Source organism: Phascolarctos cinereus, unplaced genomic scaffold (assembly GCF_003287225.1).
Source record: "Phascolarctos cinereus isolate Bilbo 61053 unplaced genomic scaffold, phaCin_HiC Scaffold_2;HRSCAF=192, whole genome shotgun sequence".
NCBI classification, from domain to species: domain Eukaryota; kingdom Metazoa; phylum Chordata; class Mammalia; order Diprotodontia; family Phascolarctidae; genus Phascolarctos; species Phascolarctos cinereus.
The window spans coordinates 276,328,149-276,347,469 of NW_027555625.1; the positions used below are offsets into that span (position 1 = coordinate 276,328,149).

Sequence of the window (19,321 nt, forward strand, 5' to 3'; positions counted from 1 at the left end):
GTCACTATTTTAAAATTTCTCAAATTCAAATATACACGAGAAGCTCCTTCTTTAAAGTTAAAAACATATTTAAAATAAAATGAAGTTTTGCCTGTGTTTCAAATAGCCAGAGAAATCGTATCTTTTTTGGGGGGGGGAGAAAATTAAAGTCGCTGTTCATTTAAACTGCTCCTGTTATACTCTAATTAAAACGATATTATGTACAGACACACTCTTTTTACACCCAGAATTGTGGCTTAATAGAGCAAATTAGTTCCTCGTGCCAGGCGTGTTTGTGTAGTAACACCCTCTGGAGCACAGAAAATTTCCCAGGAAGTGAAATCCATCGGCAGCTATTCATCTCCTGGGAATAGTGAGAAAGAAAAAATCTCTTCGATTACTGAATTTCCAGTGGTCTGATTAGTCTTGGAGAGGTTTGCTGTTGGTTTTTTTTTTTTTTGAAATAGCTTGTTTGTGATTTGAATGATATTCTAACTTTTATTTTTAAAAATTTTAAATGTTCAAATTATAAATTTAAAAGACCTAGTCATTTGAGCTGGAGAGATGGAGTGAAGTTAGAATGGTTAAGGACAAAACCAGATTGATTTGATAATGGTCCCGATAATTATGCAAATCAACTTTAACAATGGAAAACAACTTTGCAGAATAGAGGCCTGTTTCAGTCTTGATTAGATTCTTTCCAAGTCCCTCTCTCCCTTTTTCTACCCCCTTGTATCTCTCTCCTCTCAACTCCTCCCGCCCCATTCCCTTAACACCACTTTCCAAGTGTGCTGGCTTGAAATTCAGGACAAGTGTGACACCTACCTGTGAAAGCAGGGAACCATTTCCCTCTGCCCACCCGGCAGGCCCCGACAGAACGCTGAGCCAGAATTGACAATTCGGGCACTATTTGCGGTGACAGAATACTAATTTAATTCAATCAACTCAAAAGATCAATGCAAAATTTTGTTGGGGGTGGGGTTGTGGTGTCAGCCAAACCGGGTGCCGGACAGTGATTTGAGAAGGATTTTCCCCGGTGGATATTTTCATGCACATTCCTCACATTAAGCCCCAAGTACCTTTGAAATAGTAATAAGGACTAAATCCGGCATAAAATCGAACTCATTAGCTAAGTTCACCAGCTGATTACTTTGCATAAAACACGACACTGATTGGAAGTAATTAGGTTAAGCGATGGTACTCGGTGTATCTATAGCACACTTTTCTCTCTCTTCCCCGGGGTGCCTTATTGGACATATAGTTTTGTTTTCTTCCTCCTCCACCCCTACTCCGCCCCCACTCCTCACCATAAAAGGCTTTATTGGATCCTTTTTTTTCGGTTTTCCCGAATCAACCTTAATCCTTACCCAAATTTGGAGTTCTGGACAATTGGAAAGTCCTTGGGCCTGAAGCCTATTTCGTTTACCTCTGGTTTTCAACGCCAGTTCTAAATAATACTTGTACCCTTAAAATATCAACCTTAAAAAAGTTTCGGTTAGCACTTTTTTGTCAGTGGCTATGGGGATTGTCTAGGTTTCAAAAAAAAAGTAATGAATGGCTTTGATTATGTTAAAATCTCTTTTAATTAAATATTTTGCATTTTACAAAGGCGACTGCAGTTTTTTTAAATCTAATAAGTATAACCTGTTTCCTTTCTTTAATAATACTTTAGCTCATACCCAGAAAAATCAATAGGTGTAAAAAATTAAATTAAACTTGTATTTTTAAACTATGAAACAGCTTGGGAAAACACAAATGTATATATTTATATTACAAAACAACATTAAATGCCTGTACAGGTGTCTTGATTTCATAATTTACTTCAAAGATATTGTATTATCAATTTAAATACAAAATGCTACATTAAATATACAGAATAAGATTTAATACAAATCCTTTTTTTAAATTTTTTCTTTTCAGTTGGTTAAGACATTTTTGGTGGAGATGTTTACATTTTTATGCCACTCATCTCCATAAACTATAAACTTTTGGATAGGAGGGTTTATTTTATTTTTCTCTCTTGGTGGCGGAAAAATAACTGCCAAGGCCATGTTTTAATAAATTAGAAAAGTCCGGGGCCGAAGCAGCCCGTGTTAAAAGTCGGACATACCTTTCTTCAGTTCAAAGGGAGAGTCTTTGCACAGGTCTAGCTGTGATTGGCTTCTGAGCATTTTCGTTTCTTTAGCCAAAGCGTCCGCTCGATTCAACACGGTCTGGTTTAATCCATTGAAATGTGGACCGGGGGCTGGGGCGGGACTCGGCCCCGGCCCTGGATGGCCGTGCAGGTGGCCAAAGGAGCCATAGTTCGTGTAGCCGGGATAGAAAGGGGCAGTGTAGTAGAGAGGTCGGGACAGAACCGCACCGCCCGGGAATGGGCACTGAGCGGAGGGTGAACGCGTCGGGGAGGGAGACGACCGGCTGCCAGCCAGGGTTTGCCCGGCTGTGGGCCCTTGCCCTGGGGGAGGGCCCTCACCACCTCCGCCGCCTCCTTCCTTGGACTTGTCCGAAGAGGTGGCGATCTCAGCTAATGACCACAGTTTGGGCTTGGCTAGTACTGCCTGCGGCGGCGAGTGAATAACTGAGGGCCCGCTGGGGCCGGAGGGCAACTCTCCGGCTGGGTGTGGGGCTGGAGCTCCCGGGGGATAGTGTGGAGAGGGCTCCTCGCCCAGCCTTGCAACCGGGCCAGAGGGAGAAGGGCCGCCAGCCCTGGGACCCCCTGGGACAGTGTCCAGCCGGCCCTCATGGGACTCTTTAAAATCCGAGTCGCTCAGGTTGCCTTCGGCCTCCTTGCTTACGGGGGTATGGGGCCCCTCCAGCCTTTCGCAAATAGGAGCCGCCTTCTGATCTCCCCCTGCCATCGAGGAACACAGAGTTAGGGACGCTTGAGTCCTCCCTCGGCCACCCCTGTCCAGTACGCACTATTTCCCAGCTGAGCCCCCGGTTCTGTGACCGAAGGGTAGCAAACACACCCGGCCAGATCCTCGGCCTTTCTGCCTTGTTCTTCTTGTATGCCCTAGTTCACCATCCTTCTTATACCTCTCTCCTCCTCCCCACCTCCCACGTTCCTCTCTTAGATACTCTCTATCGACTCTTCTCTTTTCTGGTGGAGATAACTTCGACTCCACTAAGGTTTTCCTCTCTCCCATCCCTTCTCCAGCCTCAGCCCAGTGCCCCATTACTTTGCATCCACCAACCTGTTTCCGGGGCCTCTGCCTCTCCCTTATCATCCGGCTTCTGTGGTTCATCCTCATCGTTCTTCTCCAGGTCGATGTTTTCTTCTTCTTCTTCGTCCTCGCTCCGGTTCCGTGGGGTCCAGGTCATCTTGTTCTCCTTCTTGAGGCGCCTCCGTGCGTTGGCGAACCAAGTGGAGACCTGAGTGAGGGTCATCTTGGTAATGATGGCCAACATGATCTTCTCGCCTTTGGTGGGGTACGGGTTCTTGCGGTGCTCATTCAGCCAGGCCTTGAGCGTTGCCGTGGCATCCCGGGTGGCGTTTTTCCGGTAGGCTGGATCCCCATAGGGATAGGACCCCAAGGGTGCAGCATAGGGATGGTATCCTAAGGACCCTGCCATGCCCGGGGTGTGGTCGTAGGGTGAGCCCTGCAGAGTAGACAGTCAGATAGCTATTTAGAGTACGGAACCAGAGCCAGGCAGGCACTAGCTGTAGGACACAAAACGCCCTGTTTTGTTCGGGAAAGAAGAACACTGGTTCCACTCTGGGAGGGAGCGTGGCCACAGGGGACAGCTCTCTGGCCTACTGTGGAACAAGGCTAATGGGCCTAGACCCTGAGGGAAGCAGAGTGGTTGCCTCCCTTCATCCTACTCGAGGCCCCGAAGACAACCAAGGCTCTAATTCTAGTTGCCCACAACCTCAGGGGGACCAAGGAGCAGTTCCTGGGGACAGCGTGGTGGTGTTGTGACACTCCACAACCCCATCTGCCTGGGCATTTCAGCCTTTCTAGCTCACGGACACTGCCACCTCATTCTTGACAAAACCCGGGGCAGAGAAGCAGAAGAGCTTAGACTCCGCAGAAGCCGAAGTCTTTCGCCTTCCTTCGAACTGTAAGACTGACGGGGTGGAGAGTTACTGCGGATATGCAGAAGGGAAGTGAAAACTAAGAAAGGGAAAACCCAACGCTTACTACAACCAAACAAAACCAGGACCACCAGCAGAAACCGAGGAGTGGTTTAGGAAAGTGCGCCGGTACCAAAAATCCCGGTTGCACCGCAGCTCCACTGTCTTTTCGGAAATGTAATACCTCTAAATCGGATTGTAGAGATAGGATTACGGATTTGCAGTATTTTGGAGGACTAATTAAAGGCGAGGCAGAAGACATTTACATATGCTTATCATCTTTCTCCCCTGATTTTTTTTTTAATTTGGGGTGAAGAAAAAGGATTGCCCGAAGCAAGGTATTCAGTGTTTTAATTAAACGATGCATTTTAATTGTCGACTGCTGCGATGCAGCTTACCCTGAAATCCCCTTTTTGCAAACTCAAGGCTTTCGCTTCCTACCAGAAGGACACCTTTTCTTCCCTGAGAAAGTGCTTTGGAAATTTTCTTAACACAAGGGCTAGCTAGATCAAAAACACTAAAGTTTGGAAGGAGGCACTAACCACTTCATTTGTTCTTCTGCGGAAACACAAGGGTAGCCTTGCCAGGCGAAGCTTTTGCTTATACAGCGCCCCCCACCCCCAACTCAAGCCCAGCCCAGCCCAGCCACCCACAGACATGGAAAGACACAGCTTTCAGCCCAAGCCGTTTGCCAGGCAGCTGGGGCTGTTCCCCCCGTCGGTCTTACCACGTACGAAGTGAAGGCGGCTGCTGCTGCGGCAGCTGGGTCCGTGCCGTACTGGAGGTGAGAGTTGTAACCCGGTGAAGGAGCGGTAAAAGCGGTAGATCCAGCGTAAGGAGAAAAAGCGGAGCCCGAAGAAGAGCGGCCAAGTTCATCGGTGCGAGGTCCCGAGATGACGCTGGTACTGTAAGCCGGGCAGGAATAGAGAGCCAGGGAGGCAGACGGCTGGTACAAGTAGCCCTGAGGGTAGGACATGGCCAAACAGAGGCATACAGTGCCCGGTGCAGCCGTGGAATGGAACCCGGTCAGCCCCCTAGGAGCAGAGGTGCCGGGGCTTCTGGGTGCCCGGCACAATCAGGGCGGGCGGCTAAGCACCTGGCCTCCGGGCTCTCCGCGGCTACAGCGGCTCCTCGCTCGCTCCCCGCGCCTGTAGGGCTAACGCTGCCGCTGCCTCTGCTCCTGCTGCGGCTCCTCGCTCTCAGGGTTTTTTCTTTTTCTTTCTTTCTTTTTTTTCCTTTGGACTGGGGGGGCTCTGCTTTTTGCTTCGCAAAGGTCCTGCCAAGATGCTAAGTTGGAAATTGAGGATTCTGACGCCTTCTACGCGCCCCGAAGCTCCTCCTTCCCGGGGTGTTGTCAATGGAAGGAATGGCAGGATCCTGCTGGGCGGCCGCAGCCAACCCGGCCGGCAGGAGCGCCTCTCCCTCTCCCTCTCTTCCTTTCCTTCTCCCTCTCAGGCTAGCTGGCTGGTTCCCTTGCCCCTCCCTCCTTCTGTCTCTCCCTCCCTTCTTCCCTCCCTCTTTTCCTCCCCCTCTTCCCGCTCCCCTCCCCCCTTTCCCCTTGCTCCCTCTCAGTTGCAGACTCTAGCGCGCCGGCCCCTGGATGACAATCACATCCCAGCCGCAGCGATCAGCTCCAACTTTCTTCATTAGCTAACTACTGTTGGAGCCGTCACATTGCTGAGGATTTATCGCAGCCAGGATTGCCCTGGAACACAAGCCAATCCGTTTATGAAAAATAAGAAAGGAGATTGAATATTCGCTCATTTATTTCCTTTGTTTTCTTTCCACAGTAAATAATTGAGCGGATAAATAACGGAGATAAGAGTACTAGGTGTGCAATTGACTGCATGGAGATCCCTGCCCTACCGAGGTTTCGTCCCCTACCACTTTAGGAAACCCGGACCAAGTCTGATAGGCGGAAACGACGAGGCTGCGGTGTGCCCCGGAGAGGAGACTACAACAGCAATGTTAAGGAAGTGTGGAGTAAACACGGCCAGGTCCGGAGGAGGACTCGGCCAGCAGCAGGTGGGCAAGTAAGGGGATCTTTTCATTTAAATGCGTTTGTCCCCCGGGCTTTGCTCCATTCTGCTGGGAATGTCCGAGATGGGGCAATGGGGCAGGGTCTCTCTCTCTCTCTCTCTCTCTCTCTCTCTCTCTCTCTCTCTCTCACACACACACACACACACACACACACACACATTCAGTCTCTCTTTTCTCTCTCACACACTCATATACTCAGTCTCTCTTCTCTCTAACACACACACACACACACACACACACACCTCTCACACACATTCGGTCTCCTCTCTGTCACACAGTCTCTTTTTTCTCTCACACACACTCAGTCCCTCTTCTTTCTAACACACACACACCTCTCGCACACACTCGATCTCTTTTCTCTCTCACACACACTCACACTTCTCACAATCTCTTCTCTCACACACATACTCTTTTTTCTCTCACACACACACTGATCCCCTCCTCTCTCTCTCTCTCTCTCTCTCTCTCTCTCTCTCTCTCTCTCTCTCTCTCTCTCTCTCTCTCTCTCTCTCTCTCTCTCTCTCCCCCCTTACTTTAATGGAGGGGAGATAGACGGAGAGGACTATGAAGAGGAGAGGACTTGGTGGCGGCAAGAGCTTCTCCCTCGCTTCACTGAAAAGCTGCATAAGCGACTACTGTTCCATACTCTGTGCACCCAGGATCAACCATGCCTTACAGCTTCCTTTCCTGTTCCGGCACCAACACGCCCAGTCAGACCTAGGGTTCCTTTTTCTTTCTCTCAACTCCTTTTCTAGTCTTTCTATGGTTACACACTCACTACCCACTGAATCTCTCTGTGTGTCTTGCACTCGAATACATACGTAACCGGAAAATATTTATGAAGCCCCTAAGAGGCACAAACACAGCTTGAAGCCTCTTGCATACACAAATGCAGAAACCACACACTCACATACACAAATACAGAACCAAGCAACACACGGAGACACGATCACAAGCCTCGTATAGACATGCAGTCATCAGTCTCACACTCAGACACATGCAAAAAACTCACATATCTCATACATGCCCTGGCTTCAGACAAAGACACATTCAGAGCTATAAATCTTCTATACACAAAAATATACAGGGTCTCAAACACTGCCACTCAGTCCCTTTCACGAACCAGCACTCACACTTGAATCTCTGCCTTCTCCCTATCCCCCCTGAACGTTTTGTCAGTCACCAATTCTTTGTCCTAGAGTCACAACGGCACGGTATCTCAAACACCCCAACATGGCCAGTTGCATTATAAGTGCTTTAAGAATGCGCCTAGCACAGAGGCTGGGCACACAGTGTCGAGAAATGCTTAGCTAACTCATACTACCACATACTACTCAATATACGTACTACATAGGCTCGTACACACAAACTCACACTCGAGTTTCTTTGATGTGCACAAGTCACACTTTCCTTTCTGGCCTTCTGCCTACACTAACATACTAACATCCCCACACACAGACTGCATACACTCACACTCCCAAGCTAATCTAGATGCTCCAAGACTCCGCCTCTTCCCTGCCCCGCCCCGCCCTCCTTGGTTCTCCCGCATCGATCTAAACTCCCCTAGACTACATTCTCCGAGAGCCTCTCTGTCCGCCCCGCCTCCCAGAGTGGTTTTTACCTCTGATTGGACACCGGCTTCAACTGGCTCCGCCCTTAACGTCCACCTTCTCCTTCTTCCAGAGTCACTGCGCCGCGAACGGGGGTGGGGTTGGGCGGGGCGCCGTGGGCGCTATTGTCATGGAGACGAGAAGCTGGCGACGTTGGCGGCTGGGCCGAGCTGACTGGACCTCGAGGTGTAGCTGGGCTGGCAGCGCAGAGCAGGGGCGAGGTGGAGGTTGCCCAGAGCATGAAAGATAAGCCGCAGGTCGAGCAGAGACGGCGAGTCCTGGGCGGCTTGTGAGAAGGCGCTGGCCCTGGGGCTCTGCGAGCGGCGCCGGGGAGCGCCCCCCCCTGGCCGGGCCAAGCTGTCCCGAGAGCGCCTCGGCTTCCCTCCCTCCTTCCCTTCTTCCCTCCCTCCTCCCGCCCCTTAGCGCCAGCCCTCGGCTCCGCCTGCGCCGCGCCGCTCGGCTCCGCTGCAGCCCCTCCGGCTGCCCGCCCTAACGATCTGTAACGGCCGAGGGCCCAGGGAACCAGTCCGCTGGCGCGCGCTGCCCGAGAGCTCGTGCGGAGGCCGGGCTCCCGAGGCCCGCGCGCCGCCGCCGCCGCCGCCGCCGCCGCCGAGATCCAGGTGAGCCGCCTCAGGGGGAGGGGGCGGTAAGGGATGGGCTTGGGCCCGAGGCTGGCCTCGGTGACCCGGCCGGCCGGGCTCCGGGCCGAGTAACTTTCCTAGGGGCTGTGTCAAAAGTGTGTCCTCCAGAACTGGCTGCCAGGCTGGCCGACTGTCAGTGTTGCTCGACTTTTGTGGGTGCGTTGCCACGTCTTCCTCGAGGTCAAGGTCACGACGGGGATTGCCCCAGGACGTGGAGCAGGGTCTGAGGATACACAGGGAAGGGGGCGGTGGAGGGGTCACCCTCCCAGGCAGTGCCCCCCTGCGGGGCAGCCTCTACGTGCTTGTGTGTGTGTCCGAGGGTCCGAACCTGTGTGCCGAGGTGTAACATCCCTGAGCACTCGTGTGTGTGTGTATGCATGCGTGTATGCGTGCGTGAGTGTGAGCGCTCGCCCCAGTCGCTGCAGTGTTTCATGTATTCTTCCCTAATCCAGGGGGTTGATTAATGAAATGTAGCCAAAGAGGTCTGTGCCATCATGAATATAAGAGTCTGTCAGAAAGACATCCTCATTACATAATTCTACCACTTTTCTTTTTCTCCATCTTAAGAAAAGGACTGTAGAGAATCCTGGAAGATACTGAAACATTTAGAGTTTATGGTTCTCTTGCTGTGGTTGTCACCTTCGCTTTATGTCAAATTTAAGACTCATTTCTTAAGGATGTCTCTATTTTCTGCTTTATTTGCACATTGATAGCTCTGTTGCATGACTGGCCACCATAGCCGTTTTCTAGAATAGAATTGTATTAAAATGTGAAAGGGAGGACTAATCTTTAACAATCTGACTGAATTCAGAATTCCTGATGACATAACTATTTTAAAAGGAAAGCTTTAAAATAGTTTGTTAATAAGCATCCTTTTTTTTTAAAGTTTGGTCTTGACTGCTGCAGATTTGAATTTTTATGTATATTCAGCTAAAATATCAACTTTATGATTTGTTAACCTACATAGCTGTCAACAAGTGTGTGTCCTCTGGTCTCTTTATGTCAGTGAAAATATCTTTTTCTAAAAAAGGAGGTGTGGCCACACTTTCTTGACTGTGGCACCTGAATACATTTTTCATAATTGATAATGTCATTTGAACTTTTTTACATTTTGACTTAATTGGAATATACACTTGTGTTGAGATTTTTAAAAATCAGAATTAACTTGTTCTAAATGTACAATTATGAAAGAATTAGATGAAAACATTAGATTAGGGTTTATCATATGTAGATTCCATCATATATTATTTATAATGTTTTATTTCATAAAACACCTCACTTACAGTAATTGTAACTAGTTATTATTTCGTTTTACATTCATTTTTTATGTGTGACAAAAATAAGAATTTTTTTTCAAATAATATGTATTAGATGTGTAACCATTTCTTAGTATTTCTCTTTGGGTTTGATGCACGACTCACATGGAATACAGTTGTCATTGTAGAAAGTTAATAGACTTCATTTTCTTTGCCTAGTATAATAGTTTTTCAAGTATTGAACTTTAAAGACTAATAAAACTAGGTCTGTTGTATTTTAAAGAAGTAATCATGCTTGTGTGAGACAAAACTAGCACAAGGAAAGGCAACAGATTGGTTCTGTCATATCACTTTGCTGTTTTGGAGTGTACTTAAAGGATTATGATTGATAATGCTGTCTTGCCAAAGAATGTTGACACAGGTGTTCACCATTTTCTTAATTAAGATCCTGAAAAAAAAAATGTTGTCTATATGGTGTTGTAGAAAGGACAGTATATTTTTAGTCATTTTTGCTTTGGAAAGATTTCACTGTACCCAAAACCTTACTTAAATTTTGTCAGCCCTCTGGAGATAAGTATTATATAAAAAAAGATAAATTAATATGAAATATAGTATTGCTACTCGTGACTTATTGGCTGTCTTGTATGTTATTGTTTTTCTTTATATTGTGACTTGACTGAATAATGGCAAATAGTTTAGAAAGCAATGTATGAAATAGAATATTTCAGGTACATTTTGGTGAGGGAGTAAAATACCAGATAATCAATACATTTTTAGAGGAAGGAAATTTAAAGTATAGAAAACAGAAATGCAATAAAATATATAATGTTGATGCAAAAAATATTATTCCTCTTCATTTTTAGAAAAATCATAATTCTTATGTTTTTAAAAAACCCAAGCCCAGTTTTTTTATATTATAAAGCAGCTAATCTCATCATGATTATAGAATGCCTTGTTTTTTGTTTCAAAAAATATGAAGTATGCAGAATGAAAATGAGATGATTATTTTCTTCCTTCAAAAATAAATAATCAATTTATTAGTGAAGAAATATCATGAACATACTATTAATATTTTAAACCTCTAAACTTTAGACTGTTACCTTTAACATACTATAATACCATACTAATGCCTCTTCTCAAATTTCTGGACAGAAAAACAATAATAATGCTGTAATTATTGATTATAAAACCTAATGGCTTAGCTTACAGACTTTGATATTGGTAATGCAATAAGATTTTTTTTAACTCTTTGCAGTCCATTATTTCCAGAAAACTAATTGCAAGCAATACTTTTTATATTAAATCACAGTCCAAAAAGAAGTGAAAGAAAAGAGAAGGATGCAATAAGTAGATGATAGAAGCCATGTGTAGATTCACAAGGCCTTCCCTCATGTCATATTTAACTAGTTAGAATTACATGATATACTATGTATTTAGAGAAACAATTTAAAAAATTTTTTGTGCTGAAACTAAAACAACTATGTTTAAATCAGTGCAGTATTTTTATTGATAATTTATAGATTTTTTTCTCTTTAGAGTAAGTATGACAAAACATCTTTAGGATGTTATCTATTTGAAATCTTAAAAAATTCTCTATTATAACTGTTCTTAGAAATACTGTGGAATTTCAGACTGCTCTTTTATTGGAGCACCAAGCTTAATTAGCTGTCTTCTGTTTTTATGAATAATGTAGAGTGATTATAAACATAACATCCTAATAAAATAAGAAACTTAGGAAAATTTTAAGTTCTGCAAAAATGAATAACATGCAAAAACAGATGTGATCTTTATGATCATTGTGTGAATTAAATTTCTTATGAATGGTTTGTGAAAATGAAATACTTTGAAACATTTTGTCTCAGGAGTCTCACATGACATATTGAATGTGGTGCCTGTATATGAATAATGTACAATCCACAGTCATCTTACAAGTAATTTTCCCCAGTTTTTATTTATTAGTCCAGTGTGCTTTAGAAAGTTTTCTTGTTTATCTGCATGTTTATTAACTATTTAACAGAATGTATTTTCTTAATAGAATAACAGCTAGCTTACAGTAAGAACATGTAATTTTTTTCATATTCACCAATAATACTATTAAAATGCTGATTATTTATGTCTCCATGAATATTTATGTCTCCATGAATGTACAGTTTCTTTATATGTATGACATACTTAAACCTCAGTTTGGCTTGGCAATTATCTTACTCTTTTCAAATTAAAAACTAGCATTTTAAAATAATTAAATTCATAATCCATTTTATTAAGGTTTCAAAAGTAAGACTATAATTTTCTTCTGCATTTGTCATTTAAAGTAATCATCTTTTTTCTGTAGCTAATGATCTTCCAAATTTTGATATATAAATTTATTTTCTATAATAAGAAGTGGTATGGCAATGGAAACTAGAAGTTCGTATTTGATATCTCTGAAGTTCTTACTAGTCTTCCATAATTCATCAAATAGTATTACTTCCATTTTCTTTGCTTGTGATAAGCTTGACAGTTCCACAATACATCTAACTGTTTTCTGCTTAAGCCATTTCTTCATCATGGTTTCCTCTGATAATGTCTTGCTAAATTTACCATTTTATATTCTTAGTCTTCTCCCAACCCTTTAAAATATTTTCTGCAAGGTAAAAACAAACCAGAAAAAAAAACCACAATAAATTATTAGTTTGCCAGAAACATTTACATATGTCATCGAGAGCCAATTATACAAAACACATAGTGTTATGTAAGATGTGCTTCTGTAAAGACTTAAACTAATGCTTTGAACAAATACATTAATTCATTATGCTTAAGATAATGATCAGATGTAAACCCAGCTGAAATTTCTTATTATGACTTTGTAAGAGCTATAGCTTCTTGCTATGTAGTGCTACGACCCCTTCCATCAAGTCAATTTTTTGTTGTTGTTTTTTCTTACTATTACCTTCCACCAAATCTCAAAGACACTTGTGAGATTGTATTTACCATATTTTATTAAAAATTGGAGTTTATTTTTTTTACTCATAGTCTACATGCTAGTGTAAAGGCATGAAAGCTTTTATATTATAAGTATTGTTCCCGACCTCTTTTTTTTTTCTGAGTTACTAGTACTTCCTCTACTATTGGCCTCCATGGTATTCAGTTTTACATTATTATTTGGGCATTCTCTCCCCCCTTTGGGGGAATTGGAAGCATTAATTCTTATATAGAGACACATCCATATGAAATAGACACTGATGTTAACATACATGTATGTATATGCACATATAAATCAGCAGCAATAATTCAAAATTAAATCACGCTTTAGATAGTCTTATATTTGGTTCCTTGTATTAATACCTTTTTTTGAGATAATTATTTTTATAATTATTGTAAATTTATCATTTATAACCAAGTTCTTTTAAATTTTAGTAAGATCAAATATTAGATCTTAAATCATGCCATGTATGCTTACTTATTCTGAAGATCAAATGCATACAGATGTGCTATGATTGCTATTACTAATTGAATTTGAAGCCTTATTTAGGAGTTGAGCTCCTCAGAAGAGCTGGAATATTTACAGTTTTGGAAGATGGTTGATAGTATTGTTTAGTAAGTAGAATAAGACAGAAGAATTCAAAATACTGAACTTTTTGTGTTTGCAATGAAAAGCGTTGTGCAAAAAAAAAATCATGACAGACTAATTTTACCAAAGGATATTATAGTTTGCATAACTTTAGATAGAAAACCTTATGATTTTATGTAACTCTTGTTCAAATGATAAAAATAATACTTGCTATCAACTAGATATAAAATTAGTGTATTCTGTGAAAAGCTACCTTTTAAATAATGCAAACTTGTTTTTGCCTGTTAATAATCTCTGATGATATCTGAGATGTATCTTTGTATTTTATATACCACAGAAGCAAAATCAAGTAAGAAACTTATATACGTATATATCATATTAATATAAATGAAATGTTATATTGATTAGCTCCCTGGTAATCCTTAGCTGGTCAAAAAACATAGATAGAAGGGTAACAGTAGCAAGAAAGATGGCATGAGCAGTTAATTCTATTTAAGCATTACTGTATATAGGAAGAATGTACATGAATATACATATATCACATTGGTTAGGTTTTGTAGCTTTTGCTTTCACCTAAAATTATTATTGTTTAAAGGTCATGTTGTGTGTCATATTCTAGCTATGATGTAATATTTTTAAAGAATAAAAGCATTAATTACTGGCTTCCATTTTTTGGATACCGGTAATAGCAATGTATTTTTCATGAAAATGAAGTAAATAAATCCTTGAATGTGGAATGAGTTCACATTGGTTAATGGGAAATGTTGTAGGAAATATTGTCTAGTGGAAACACAAAATTCCATGTTTTAAGAAATCGAACTTTTCAAGAATTGTAAAAGAATTAAACTTTAATTCATGGGAAAAGATAGTAAAAAGTTGAAGCTGGTTGTGAGGGGTAACAATTGTTACTTTTCTCTTTGAGATTCTTCAGTCAGCAGTGGATCTTCTAATTACGAAAGAAGAAAAGGAGAAAATTATTCTGAAGATTTAAGGTAATTTTTTTGTATCTTAACACTTTTCCTTTCTAATCCTGAACCATTTTCACTTCTAGGGATTTCTTATAAATTCAATTTTCTCCCAGGTTCTAGTGTGGAAATATAAAGGTTTTCCCTGCAAAACAGTTGAGCTGGCTACTCAGATGACTGTGGGCTGCATTAGAAGCATCTGGGAAGTATCTTTTAGGTTATACTCAGCACCCTGCAATAACTTCCTTCCTGAAGTAAGAGTTGTGATTATTTACTCCCCTGTTGCCATATATGGCATTTTAGTTTATGGTCAGAATTTCAAAGATACATTAAGCCTGCTGTTTCTCCCAATGTTTACTTCCAGTTTTCTGCTTATTTAAGTTTGAAATGTACTTTCAGGTTGATTAACTGGCTGCCAGAACTAAACCTCGAGGTCAGAAGACTTGTGGGTAACAACTGGATTCCAGAACTCTGTCAGAGAGAGATGAGTCCTTAAGTAAGAGACATGAAGCTCATTTACATGAGTTCTTTTCCATGCTACAAAGATATAAGCTTCTTTCCTTTTTTCTTTAAGGCTTTGTGTAATAGACCTTCCTTCCTCCCTTGATACATAGGCTTGCTGCTTATTTTGCAGCTGTTGCCTGCCTGGGTTCATAGAAGACTTTGGTTGTTTTATTTTGGAACCTAACTTAGACTGATTTTGCATGTGTTATGTTTTCATTTTTTTTAAAGAATTTAATTTTGGTGTTAAAGGAATCCATCTAGGATTTTTGAATGGTAAAAAATAGAGTAGATTCAATTTGTTATCTACATGGAGAGAGCCTCTTTCTCATGATGCTGCGTTGCCATGGTGAATATGCATGTTAAATTAAAAACAGAGTAAAACCCTTTCATAAAAGAACAATTACCAGGCCTAAGAATGTTTATTCAGGCCTAAATTGTGCACTGGTATTTGTATCTAATTTTTTTTTAAAGGAAAAAGATACACTTTTCTGATCAGGAAAAATACCTGGCCTTTTTCTTCTATCTATGGAATAATATTAAGAGAAAAATAAAAATCTGTTCTCTGGTGTCTAGTTATGTAATTAGGAAACTGGAAAGGATACGATGACTAAAATAGTTTCTTCCCTTAAGAGAACTAGTATCCATTTGCAATGTAACCTTTAAGAAATCTGACTCAGTGTTCAAATTGGGTCAAATGTACTTGTATGTTTCCCTTTGCTGTGGGGTTGGCCAGTCTCATCCTTTCATTGATAACTATGTAAAGGCAATAAATAGTTTAGGAAATCATAGAAATGTGATCTAGGGGAAAAAAATGTATACAGAAATGATTTCATTGAAATGGGTTTTTAATCTGTTTAGGAACAATTCAATACTATTGCCAGGACTAGCTTTTATGTTTCATATAGTGGATAAATATATAAGTTTAAGCCCTTTAAAATTTAGTTTGAAGTTGTACATATCAAGTATAAAGAGAAGATATATTTTAAATTTTGTGTAGGCTTTGCTTCCTTTCTTAAAATAAGCTGCTACATAATTACAAACATGGGGTGTCATCTTTATTTATGGAGGTCAAAAAGAAAATATATTATTTGAACAACAGATATCCTTAATAGTAAGTCCTTCTTTAGAAGAGTGATTCTGATCTCATTTCTTCTTGCAAAAACAACAAAACCCCTTATATTCTGCATTGTCAGTGTTGCCTTTTTAATTGAAATTTAGATTGTATAATGGATTTTTTAAAAACGTATGTTACGGTGCATTTATGAATAAATTTTAGAATCTCAGGCTAGTTAAGGGAATCACTACACAGAAAAGCAGTATTGATTAATTTAGAACTGTAAAAAGAGGGCAGGCATTTCTGTTTTCAACTGAAATTTACTAATGTAGCAACCATTTAAATTAAATGTTTGTTAACATAATAGTGATGGCATTTCTCCTCCTCCTCCTTGTGGCTTTGTCCAAATAGATGTTATAGTGGCAGTTGCACTGACTGTTAAGTACTTAAATGATGACACCATTATGTGAAGTGATTTTGAAATGAGAGATTCAAGCCAAGAATTACATCTGCTCCCATCTCCTTCAAATCATACTCTCTGGCAGTGCAGATTATGATTGATTTGTTTGTGACAGATTGCAGGAAACAGTCATTGATTTTTCAATATTTTACCTTAAAATTATTTACAGTTGTAACCATGGGGAGGTATTTCCATGGGCTGTCAGCCCTTGAAAGACTGGGATAATATTCCCTGCTCTCTGACAAGACAAATTACCTGTAATGAGTGCAGTAGCTGAAGGGTATACTTTTATTTTAAAATATGTCAATAACCCCAGTGACTAAACGAATATTGATTTAGCATAATGAAGCCTGAGTAACGTGAAAATGAGCTCTTCAAGGAGCATGGTTAAGACTTTCTTTTTAGCTAGTAGCAAGAAGCTTTTCATTCTTTGCTGCTAGCTTCTGGAAATATGTGGCTTTATAAGCAACTCATTAATAACGATAGGCAGAATTCTGTACATGATAACTGGAATCTCAATATTTTGCCATTGCCTTTTGAGACAATTTCATAAACCTTACTTTGTGATTTTCATTTAGTCATGGAATAGTTATTGATTTGCCTCCCAACATTATTTTTAACTAGTTTAATAGTACTTTCATTTAAAAAAAATATGCAGCTTTGCAACTGCAATAATGAATATTTAAGTAAAACTAAATAAATGGATGTTAATAAAAATCAGAATAAATATATCAATATACTTAAAGTGGTTAGAGTTAAACATTTTATATTTTAACTGTTATAGTAGTTATAATTCTGTATAGCAACCTTTGACATCAGATTCTTTTTTGTTTTTAAGTAGTTTATCAAATTATGTTTTTGCCCGTTCAAATAATACTGAACCTTTTATGGAATAGCAAGATCCCAAAATGTGAATTCCCTGATCTAAAAATGATGGTGTCAGTGGAGTATGTAAATTTATGGACATAGTTCGCCAAGGAGCATGAAGTCTTTTCATTTGAGTAATTATACTCATAAGTCACTTCTCCTAGGGAAAAAAAGATAAAATATAAATAATGCCAAGAATATTTGGTTGAAGAATCAGTGTGTTTGATATAGGATATATAGGATATCAAACTGATTTCTTTTACAGGGCCTAATTCAATTTAGGGTAACTAATACTAATGTTAATAATGGCGGTCAAATCTTTTTTAGAAAACAAGACATAGTGTAAAAAACTTTAGATTATTGTGCTGTGATTGAATACAGGTCTATGAATGTTAGTCTTATGACATTTGAAATGTTGAAATAATTTTTAAAAATAGTACCTGAAATACACATTTATTGTTTTGGTTTCTCCTAGGAATTGACTTAAGTGATATCTGTCAATCTCAGAAGTTATATTCTTACAATAAATGTGATGCTTTATAAAATACTGGAGCTACGATTTCATATGCAGTAAGATTTAATTTCTCAATTCTCCTAAAATTTCTTTCCTTTTCTCTCTAGAGATACTAAAAATATGGTAATATGAGGGAAGAACCCTCAAACCAACTCTTTAACTTGATTTGTTGCCAGTAGACTTGGCTCTCAAACTCTTAATTTGTCTCTCATGCATAAGTTGGTTGAATTTCTATCAAACTGTTTCTTCATTTGAAGTAGAACAAGTATGCATGTATTCTCTCAAACATTTTAAATCAAAGTATATATACTCTTCAGGGGAAAAAAAAGGACATATGCAAATTAAATTGCTGATCTTATTTTTATAGTAGAGTGGAGCTGTAAAACTATAAACAATCAATACTGCTTGATCTCATTTATTTAATTCAACATTTTACTTTGATATATGAATATGAGAAACTATTAGGAAAGAATAAATATAGATAAATACGCATGTTGCTTTTTGGGTATTGTTCACTTTTTTGTACTTGATACCCCATTTTTTCATCTTTTTATTTCTTTACTTAAACTACCTATCTCTTTAGCGAAAATAACAAAAAAGGGATTGTAGAGGACTGTGTTTCTGAAACATTTTAGTGTCAAGTGAGTGACCTTATTGCAGTTAGTTAAAAAACAGATAAAAACAAAATATTTACAAACAAAAATAATTTTTTCATTACTGAAAATTTATTTTTAAACAAATGTTTTACTTGTACCAAACCAGCTGCATCCTCTTTCATATATATGTATGTACGTATATTTGCATATAAACACATGTGTATGTATAGATGTATGCCTATATATTGTTACTAATTACTGTCTAGTTTTAATCAGATACTGCAATATAAACAGATAATCCAATTTTCAAATAACTGTTAGCCCACTATATGAGGATATTGGCCACTTATGTGGAACAATATAAAAACATTCAATGTTGCCACTGTGAAAGTTGGGATGCTTAATATTGATTTTATTCTGCCTAGCTAATGTGATTTTTAGTAGTAACATTTTTAATAAACTGATTATTCTGCCATGAGAATGTTAATTTTATTTCTTTAAATAACTAATTTTTAATATTGATGTATTATTGGTTTTTTCCCCACTGAGTTAAATTTTTCTGTCATTGTTTTAAATTATTGAAAGAGCAAAGTTAAGTGCAATCACCAAGTAGTAAAGGACTGAACATGATAACTGAATTCTTTCTCTTTTTCTTTTTAGATTCAGTCATCTGTGAATGAACTTTTCTGCAAGTCTCCTTTCTTGTGCATCTAGATAAAAGGACATTGAAAAAATCAAGTTTTTAAATAGTTTAAATATCCCTAAATTCACCTGTTTCTACACTAGCCCCTGAGTTGTTATAAAAGATGATTACTCTGTATTGAAATTGCCAGTTTTATTGGAAAAAATCAAAACTAGAATATTTTAAAAGCTTTTTGTTATACTAGCTTTAAAATAAAGTCAATTGTGTTTTTATGACTTTTTCTAAAATTATTGTAATTTATTGAATCAAATGTGTTTGCATCAGAATGATAGATTCCCCTTCCAAAATATTCTTTCTCCAGTCATAATAATTTTTCCAGGAAGTTGACATATTTTAGTGGCACCTTCATTACTTTTAATCTTATGTGGAAAAATAAGAGAGGAAAAAAGTCTGAAAGACATATTAGGCATCTAGTTTTTTTGTTTGTATATGTTCTGAAATAAATCCTTTATTAGCAGAATTCAGAAATATGTGACAAAAAGTTTTTTCACTGATAAAGCCCTTGTG

At 39.5% G+C, this 19,321-nt stretch overlaps 1 protein-coding gene and 1 long non-coding RNA gene across 9 annotated transcripts; one reads left to right on the plus strand and one right to left on the minus strand.

Annotated features, from left to right (window-relative positions):
- Positions 1-1,560: 1,560 nt before the first annotated feature.
- Positions 1,561-7,791, minus strand: IRX5 (iroquois homeobox 5). Its single transcript, XM_020985194.2, has 4 exons — positions 7,716-7,791; positions 4,782-5,341; positions 3,174-3,579; positions 1,561-2,830 (listed from the first exon to the last, which is right to left on the minus strand). Exons 2-4 carry the CDS (start codon positions 5,028-5,030, stop codon positions 2,073-2,075), a joined length of 1,413 nt encoding a protein of 470 aa, XP_020840853.1. The 5' UTR covers positions 5,031-5,341; positions 7,716-7,791; the 3' UTR covers positions 1,561-2,072.
- On the plus strand, positions 5,268-19,029 carry LOC110207501 (uncharacterized). Of its 8 annotated transcripts, none has more exons than XR_002324196.2 (6): positions 5,268-6,087; positions 14,074-14,143; positions 14,233-14,370; positions 14,516-14,612; positions 17,477-17,571; positions 18,772-19,029. It is a non-coding gene; the product is annotated as an uncharacterized LOC110207501 (long non-coding RNA). The 8 variants fall into 8 exon arrangements; XR_002324195.2 differs by having other exon boundaries at positions 5,268-6,079; XR_002324198.2 differs by lacking the exon at positions 5,268-6,087 and adding an exon at positions 7,914-8,324.
- Positions 19,030-19,321: the final 292 nt, after the last annotated feature.